Source organism: Nannobrachium achirus, assembly GCF_963921795.1.
Source record: "Nannobrachium achirus genome assembly, chromosome: 9".
NCBI lineage: Eukaryota > Metazoa > Chordata > Actinopteri > Myctophiformes > Myctophidae > Nannobrachium > Nannobrachium achirus.
Genome location: NC_137818.1, coordinates 21,765,551 through 21,775,295, shown reverse-complemented (window position 1 = coordinate 21,775,295; position 9,745 = coordinate 21,765,551). Strand labels below are relative to the sequence as shown.

At 47.2% G+C, this 9,745-nt stretch overlaps 1 protein-coding gene across 1 annotated transcript; it reads right to left on the bottom strand.

Annotated features, from left to right (window-relative positions):
* Positions 1-7,643: 7,643 nt before the first annotated feature.
* LOC308291924 (potassium voltage-gated channel subfamily A member 3) lies at positions 7,644-9,278 on the bottom strand (the record flags this gene model as incomplete). The annotated part of the gene is made up of 1 exon (XM_080734080.1): positions 7,644-9,278. One exon carries the CDS (start codon positions 9,276-9,278, stop codon positions 7,644-7,646), a length of 1,635 nt encoding a protein of 544 aa, XP_080590206.1.
* Between the last annotated feature and the right edge of the window lie 467 nt (positions 9,279-9,745).

Here is a 9,745-nt window from a genome sequence, read left to right as displayed (position 1 = left end):
GACAGCTCCAGTGGGGACTGCCGAGTGTTACGGTATAGTTCAAAAACAGAGTCATAAAAATCCACCTGGAAATCAAATGGATTTGAAACACTACTATGGCTCGTGTCCTTGCGATTGGTGTTAAGTTTTAGTTTTTTTTTTTTTGAGTTTTGTAAAGTGGAGGTTTCTGGGGCCGGGGCCACACATTTAAAGCACATGCTTTATGCTTTACTACCTGGGTAGGCTGGGGGGGGATGGCAGCGTCCAATTAATTCCCAATGGAAGTCACATGTTTTGAAGAGGCAAGCTTGCTCTGTGGCTTAAGGACAGCCTTAAGAAAAGCTTTAGAGCAAGCTTCAAAACAAAGAATTGGACGCTGCTTTACCCCCCGCCTCCCCCAGGTAAAGCATAAAGCATGTGCTTTAAATGTGTGGCCCCGGCCTGGGAGGTGAGGAGCTGCTGTAATGTCCTCGTCAGGAGACAGCTTTGTCTGGAGGCCCCAGAGGGCACGATGGCACACAGCTGGGCAGGTGGTGCTACTGTAGGCAGGTACTTCTGGGCAGGTGGTGCTGGGCAGGTGGTGCTGGGCAGGTGATGCTAGGTACGTAGATCAGTGGTTCTCACCTTTTCAGCCCCCCCCCCCCCCCCACCCCCCCCCCACCCAAAACACTTGGAATTGTAGGAGTTGAAGCATTACATTTTAGTTTGACAGTTTGATAAATATTGAAAATAGCCGAAGATAGCCGATCTACAAGCTCACAACGCTTTGCAAGCTTTTGTAGATCGTCTATTTTTATTTTATTTTATTATTATTTTTTTGCCTATTCCTTACATTATTTGACAATTTGCCCAATGTTTGACCAGTTTTGTTGTACCAGTTTGTTGATTACTTCTTTTCTTTTTTAAGGTATAAAAAATGTCTTTGTGACAATTTAAGTCCTTAAATTGTCACTTTACTGTCATCTGGGGACATCTGGGGACGGGGGGGAAGAAATCATGTGAGGACCCTCCTGGGGGTCCTGACCCACAGGTTGAGAACCACCACTGAGATGGATGATGCAGGGTAGCTGAATTTGCAGACTATAGTGGAGGGAGGGAGTCATCCATCCAGGCTCAATCATCCATTCTCACGGTTCTCAACTTGGATCTGTCTGGCCCCTAGAGGAATGTGACAGTCATTGCAGATTAATGTATGATAATGGCAGTCGCTCTACTTACAGTATTCAAACAAGAAGGAAAAGACTCTCCATACCTATGTTTCGGTCAGCCTGTTAAGTTTGTAGTCTGTGGCTTTGGGAGGCTAAACCATTAAAGAGTGCGCACCTGAGAGAGAGAGAGAGAGAGAGAGAGAGAGAGAGAGAGAGACGAGAGAGAGAGAGAGAGAGAGAGAGAGAGAGAGAGAGAGAGAGAGAGAGAGAGAATTGTTAGAAGGTTTTGTCACCCAGCTCAATGATTTTAGTAACAAACAAGGCTCCCTGCTTAAGTTCCCTCTGTGATATTATCATTCATGCATACAAAAAACATGTTCTGATCTGTCATTCAAATCATACAACAAAGCCCTAAAAAATAATGATGTTACTGATCAAAACATTTGTTTTGGGTCCTCCTCTCTGTCATTTCAGCTGATCAAAGACGCTATTTGGCAGTTGTGTTAACACGAGAGAGAGAGAGTATAGACTATGTTATTGTTTACAGATCTTTCCATTGTCAACTTGCAGGCTTATTCAATACCTTAAGAAACCTTCTTAAGAAACCGTGATGATGCCAAGTTAGGCAATGATGTGTGCAGGTGAGGCTAGAGTGTCTTTTGGTAAAGTGCAGTGTCTCACATCTTTTATAAATTTGACTCTGAAATAAAATCTAAAGATTTGTGGGCCCCCAATGTCTCAAGCGCCCCTGTCCTTAACACAACTCACTTTGTGTGTGTGTGTGTGTGTGTGTGTGTGTGTGTGTGTGTGTGTGTGTGTGTGCGTGCGTGCGTGCGTGCTGTGCGTGCGTGCGTGCGTGCGTGCGTGCGTGCGTGCGTGCGTGTGCGTGTGTGTGTTTGTGTACAGCTATAATCTCAGACACCACTGAACGGATCGCTGTAAAAATGTGCATGCACACTCCCATAGGCCAAGGAAGATCTACAGTCTATATTTTCAAATCAGCCTCATGGTGTCACTATAAAAGGCGTTTTATGTTTTGGTCGTGCAATAAAAAAAATCATATAATCCTTGGGTCATGACACAACTACCCATATACGTAGGCTATGCCCATTTCTGCCTAACTACAGTTTCTGCCATTTTGCATTTTGTGATCGACATATATTAGTCAGATGTTTCATATCCCATTCCGATTGGCTGTAATTGCCTTCCAAAGAGTTTATGGTAGAGTAGTTCCAGTGCACAAAAGACAGCCCAGATGACTGATCAATTCATCTCTCCTTCTCCCTTGTTGTTCCTGTGTTCCTGTTAAACTAATCACAGCCAGCAAAGTCACATGTCTGTACATTTAGACACAAATCCACAGGGATAGCTGAGCAGGAAAACAACATCCCTACAAAAACAGTAACAAGGAAACACTGTCTGCAACAACTGAGTCAAGTAGGCCTAGTAAAAGTAGCTGAAGCGGTCTTGACTTATCATGCCCCAGTCTCATCTTCCAATGTGAAGATAAAACATGAGTTTTTTTTCCAAGTATTCAATTTGACTTCAAAATGACTGCTTCACTATATGAATTACTGGAAGTAGATTATGTAACCATCACAGATCACACTGCGCCCGACACTTACACCTGATTCGCACTTAGTCACGGGTCTGTGTGTCTTGCACTGAAAACAGCACAAGACAAGCTCACAGTGCCTCAATGCGACGTGTGAACCGTGATGGAAGAAGCACTCGCGTGTGTTACTTAAGTAAAAGTGTCATTACTGCAACATAGAAATACTCTGTTACAAGTAAAAGCCTGGAATTCTAAATTTGCTTGAGTAAAAGTGCAAAGGTATTGACATTAAAATGTAAAAAGTACCAAAAGTAGAAAGTACTCATCACGTAGAATGTCCCATTTCCAGGGGTCATCGCCATGCTGGCTTCTGGATTCTATTTTTGCCAAGGACATACAAAATGAGTAGACAAACACATAAAGAGCTAGACTTAAAGAACCTTAAAAGGTCTGTAAATCTGAGAGTGTACAAATGGAACCAAATGGTTCCATTTGTACACTCTGAGAGTTATGAAGGTCCTAGAAAATAAAGCGTTTGAGAACCACTGTCCTAGTGGACTCCTAATGTGTCATACATAGTGTCATAGAAAATCAGTGTCATACATATTCTTAAGAAAATCTGGAGACTGTTGAAGTAATTGGGTCTTATGATCAAAATAAGAACATTTTGTAAAAACTAAATCTAGAATTTACCCATTGACACAGACACCGCCAAGTCTTGCCATGGACACATTTGTCCTTGCATGGACATAGTGATGACCCCTGCCCATTTCACAAGTTTTCAAATATATAAAATGTATACAAACCTTTTGAAAATAGCAGATCTACAAGCTCACAATGCGTCACAATGCAAAGATATTTAATGCAGAGCAAAAACAGATGCGATTGTGAGCGTGTAGATCTGCTAATTTCAAAAGATTTGTATACATTTTGAACTAGCGAAATGGTACATTCTGCATGATGAGTGCTTCTACTTTTGGTACGTTAAGTACATTTTGATGCCAACACTCTCACTTGTATTTCTATATTAAAGTATTGATACTTTTACTTAAGTAACAAATGTGAGTACTTTTCCCAACACTGGTTAAAACCCAGGAGTCAGAGGTACCCCATGTAATGTAACCAGTCCAGCCACCTGTTCGGGCAGTAGGAGAGAGTCACCACAGGGGGGCAGCACTGACACAGACAGACAGTGCCACTGTTTGCAGCCCAGCTCCAACTCAACACAACTCAAAGTCACCTGAAGGTGAGCGACAAGTAGGACACGATGCAGAAGCAGTGCATGCATCCATCACATCATGTCGTACACACAGACATGTGGCATACACACACACACACACACACACACACACACACACACACACACGCACGCACGCACGTACGCACGCACGCACGCACGCACGCACGCACGCACGCACACACGCACGCGCACGCGCACGCACGCACGCACACACACACACACACACACACACACACACACACACACACACACACACACACAAACACACACACACCTGAATACACCCTGACATTTCCATGTCATGGACCCCCTCTATGTTTGGCCACTGACCCCCATCTAAAAATAGTTTGTGCCTGGGACCCCAAACACAATTTGTGTTGTTAAAGATCTACGAGCATCACATCACATTGACAGTTGTGAGCTTTTAGATTGGTTGATTTCAAAATAGGGTTAAAGTGATTAAAGTGGTATTGAGTAGTGAGTTAATAAGCTTATTATGTTTTGCTGCATGGATACTCCCTTGGAACCCCCTAATGGGTGCCATTATTGTGACTCAACACTAAAGTAAAAATCACACCTATATTCCAGAAAATGTTTTGTGATGAATATTGATATAATAAAACAATAAGTTGCAAAAAAAAAAAAAAATCACACCTAGTGTGAAGTGAGTGCTATTGTTGAGTTAATTTTCATTTCCCGCTAGCTGTGTCCTGCAAAGCTTGGCCAATTATGGGACCCTGGGCGTAAAACAAACGTTGAGCAGTTTGTGACAAGAGGTATCCCTATAGGCCGTTTCAGTTTACTTTATAGGGCCCAGACACTTTCCTTTTACGTACAACATACTGTACTTTGAGACGTTTGTGCCAAGAATCTGTAGGCCATATCTAGGCCAGATGTAAGCCACACTTCAGTTTATTTTAGGGCCCGGACATTTTTTGGGAAACAGACAAAGCCAGATGTTGGAGCAGCTCCTTCCAGGAGCACCGCTCAAAAAACATCAGTGTTCATTTAACTAAGACAGTTGTTCTCAACCTGTGGGTCGGGACCCCCAGGAGGGTCCCCAAATTGTTTTGGGAGGGTCCCCAGATGATTAACTTAATGTGCAGCATTGTGTTCTCGCTCAACAGTAAACAAACCAACATAAAGTTTAAGTGTATAGAGGGTATCTGCACATTTCTAAAGTGACAATTAAACATTGGCCAAAATGTCAAATATTAGAGGCAGAAATCGTGAAAATAGCCGATCTACATGCTCACAATGCCTCGCGTGGATCTGCTATTTTCACAATAGAACCGTGTTATACAAAATGTAATGCCTCAACTCTTAGTGCTTGTCAGGGTGGGGGGGTCCCCAGTTAAAATATGATTATTTTGGGGGTCGTGGCCTGAAAAGGTTGAGAACCGCTGAACTAAGAGACTGTACAAATCAAAGGGTTCTATAATCCATGTCATCTGGTATGTGGGTAATCTTAAATGAAAGAGGCTGCTGCTGAACCATGACGTAATGCACCTAAGCATCAATGATGGAAGAAGTATAATGGCATCAAAATATACTTAAAGTACCAAAAGTAAAAGTACATGCAGAAGGTCCTATTTCACGAGATTTCAAATGTAGGCCTATAAGTGAATGAAAATCCTTTGACAATAATAGCAGTTCTAAGCTCGATTTGTTTAGCTATTAGTATGTATGTCTGAAGCGGTTTTGTAATAATAATCAAAATATACAAAGCAACTTGCAACTAAAGTTTTAAAGTAAAAAGTACAATAGTTGCGATGTATGGATAAAGTAAAGGTATATTGAAAATTGGAAACACGCCAGTAAAGTAAAAATGAACTCAAACTTGTACTTAAGGCCTACAGTACTTAAGTAAATGAACTTAGTTACTTTCCACCACTGCTAAGACATTCCCCAGAGAGGTTGTCATTGTCTAGACTGGAAAACCACAAACCAGTCAGTAGGATGGAAACTACCTGTCCTTAATTTACCCCAAAAAAAGGTCTGCGTAAATCTTAAAGCTGTAAAAGTTTTCACTACTAAAAAAGGCAACATTTAATCAATAGGACTAGGAGACAGTGCACAGACATCCTTAGGGCTCAGACATTATGCTCACCATGTTTCCTCGGTGGGGTAACAGCAGCCTCTATCGAGCGCTCAGGGTAGTGCAGCGCATATTCCCAGTCCATTCATAATTCCACAAACACTGCTTCTGCTTTCCCCTCACGCGCCACGTTTCCTTTGTCTTCTCTGTCCATCTTATCGGGTTGCTTTGTTTCGTTGTGGCATTCTGAAACCAGACCTCCCTCGACAAAAGATATAGGTCTCATCAATCATGATCATCATGTCACTGTTCAAGTCACTGACAAACCGGGGAGAGTATAAAGGCTTGTTGTTGGATGCATGGAGATGGTGGTGGCACACTGGTCTGTGTGGGGTTTCTTTTTACGCACGCACGGCATTGTTATTGTTATGATCGGGCAGTTTTGTAGACCAGACATGGGAACTGGCCGAGGAGAAGAGTCTTCGGGTCTATGGCTATAGTCCCCAAGCCATCTGGAAAGTTACTGTGGAAACAGCGATGCCATGGCAACGCGTGACAGGGGTTACATGATAGGAAGAAAAAAAAAAGGACCGGCCCGTCGCCATGGAGACTGAATCACAGCGGGCGATATTCGAGGCATCCAGAGAGAAGCACGCTCCATCTTTTTTTATGATCGCTGCGTGCGTGCGCCGTGCGTGCGACTATGAGAGAGAGAGGGGAGACAGACTGTTTCTCCCCTCACGTGTTATTGTACCAATAATAATAAGACACATGATGATGGACTATATCAGCTGTCCCTTGTGTTTCCATGGCGCCTACTATTACGCAGTAAATACAGGCTATTATTTATTACAGGGGGTTATTTCTTTAAACGGCGGTATAGCGTTTTGACTAGACTTTAACTCACAACAAAGGCGAAGCACAGAACGGTCAAATTGAGATATAGGCCTATGCTGAACAGTCGGCCTTTTTTTCAGACGTCACGTGTTTAAACACAGAGATTTAAATGAATCTGAATATTATACGTGTATGTATATTGGCTATGATGATAGACGAACCACGGTGCGTAACGCATGATAGCCTAAGGCTACAACACTATATAGGCATGTTCACCATTCACAGTTTAAAAATGCACGTGTGTGTGTGTGTGTGTGTGTGTGTGTGTGTGTGTGTGTGTGTGTGTGTGTGTGTGTGTGTGTGTGTGTGTGTGTGTGTGTGTGTGTGTGTGTGTGTGTGTGTGTGTGTGTGTACCTGTTGTGTACCTGTTGTGAGAAAAATAATGGCTATTGCACAATGCACAACAGGTCGATTCTGGAAACAAAAGAAAAGTCACCCCGGAGAGTATTGAATAATAACTTCTTCTCTCCCTCTCTCCAAGTGCGAATGGAATCACATAGGCAGGCCTACACTATGGAATTATGAATTCATATCATTAAAAATGATAAATTCCAACTCTTATAGGAATGGGACAACACAAGGCATGGCGGCGCGCTGTCTGAACAGACATATGGGGGGTAATAGCTCTATCTCTATCTTTCTGTCTACGGGTCGTGCCCACGGAGTGGCGCGTAACGGGACCGGCTGTGCGTTTATTTATAACAAAAAAACAAACACACTCCCTCCCCCCACACACACCCTCCTGTGTCCGGGGCCACATGGCAGTCCTATAGGCCTACACACAAACTACACGTCGGTGAAGATCTTTTTGTTAACGTTCACGCAATTCTGCTGCAGCGAGGAGTTCTGCTGGACTTGCGTGATGGTGGTGGTGGTGGTGGTGGGGAAGTTGGGCTGCTGCTGCTGCTGCTGCTGCTGCTTGTCCTGCTTGAAGCCCTGCTCCTCTATCACCATGTACTCGCTCTTGCTGAGCGACGAGGAGGAGCGGGACGTCTTGCCCTCCTCGGCGTCCGCCGCCTGCAGCGGCTGGAGGCTGCCCACGTGCAGGTACTGCGCCTGCTCCTCGCCCTCCGTCTCCCGGTGGTAGAAGTAGTTAAAGTTGGACACGATGACGGGTACGGGCAGCGCGATGGTCAGCACGCCGGCAATGGCGCACAGCGAGCCCACGATCTTGCCGCCGATGGTGACGGGGTGCATGTCGCCGTAGCCCACCGTGGTCATGGTGACCACGGCCCACCAGAAGGCGTCGGGGATGCTGGTGAAGCCGGAGTCCGGGTCGTCGGCCTCCGCGAAGTAGACGGCGCTGGAGAAGAGGATGACTCCGATGAAGAGGAAGAAGATGAGCAGGCCCAGCTCGCGCATGCTGGCCTTGAGAGTCTGTCCCAGGATCTGGAGACCCTTGGAGTGGCGCGAGAGCTTGAAGATGCGGAACACGCGCACCAGGCGAATGACGCGCAGGATGGCCAGAGACATGGCCTGCTGGCCGTTGCCCTGCCTCTCGGCGAGCTCCGTGCCCAGCGTGATGAAGTACGGGATGATGGCCACGATGTCAATGATGTTCATGATGTTCTTGGAGAAGACGGCCTTGCTCGGGCACGCGAAGAAGCGCACGAGCAGCTCGAAGGAGAACCAGATGATGCACAGCGTCTCCACCACGAAGAAGGGGTCCGAGAAGGGGCTGTCGAGGTCCACCAATGTGCCGTTGATCACGGGCACGAGGGCGAGGGGGTCCTTCATCTCGTCGCGGAACTCCGGCAGCGTCTCCAGGCAGAAGATGACGATGGAGATGAGGATGACGAGCACGGACACGATGGCGATGCCCCGCGCGGGACCCGAGCTCTCCGGGTACTCGAAGAGCAGCCACACCTGCTTCTGGAACTCGTTCTCGGGCAGTGGCCGCTCCTCCTCCTTAATGAAGCCCTCGTCGTCCCTGAACTTCTCCATGGCCTCCTCGCCCAGCTCGTAGAAGCGGATCTCCTCGGAGAAGATGTCAATGGGCACGTTGACGGGTCTCCTAATGCGCCCGCCTGACTGATAGTAGTAGAGGATGGCGTCGAAGCTCGGCCGGTTCCGGTCAAAGAAGTACTCGTTCCTGAGCGGGTCAAAGTAGCGCATCCTCTTCTTGGGGTCCCCCAGCAGGGTGTCCGGGAACTGGGCGAGAGTCTTGAGCTGCGTCTCGAAGCGCAGGCCGGAGATGTTGATGACCACGCGCTCGCAGCACTCGTGGTCCGGCTCGTAGCGGTCCAGGGAGTGGTGGCCCGGCAGCGCCACCGACTCCTCCAGCATGTTGTCGCCGCACGCCACCACTGTCATGACGGCGTCGCTCTCGGTCTCGGTGTAGCCGTGGTTCACCAGGGTGTCGCCCCGGGTCTTGGTCGCGCTCGGCGGGGGGGATTGCAGGAGGCTGAGGTGGTCGTCCATGAGGTGGTCGCGCGTCGGCACGGAGACGCACGCATGTGTAGGGGCGGCCGGCCGCGCCCCCTCCGCGAGCCCCCGGTCAACCGCAACCGCCGCCTGTTGCCATCTCCACAGCCAGCCCGGGTCTCACCTCCTCCACCGCTCCCCTCTCTCTCTCACTCACACGCTCTCTGTGTGTGTCTTTGTCTCTTTCCTCTCACTACTATCCAAGCTACAGTTGGTGTTCCCGCCCACGGCGAGAAGAGCCGAGTTTATAAACAGGCTCTCCACCCGCCCACGGTGCGCTGGCGCTTCATGGGTACCTTTCTGTCTCCGTTCTCCTCCGCCAATCCGAGAGCGCACCGACAACAACACGGAGCAACAGACGGGCAGTATATTTGGGCGTGCCCTGCCCACTTTTGGCTTTCACTCTCTGCCTGTTTCTCTTTCTTTCTTTGAATCCCTCCCTCCCTCCTGATCCCTACCTCTCT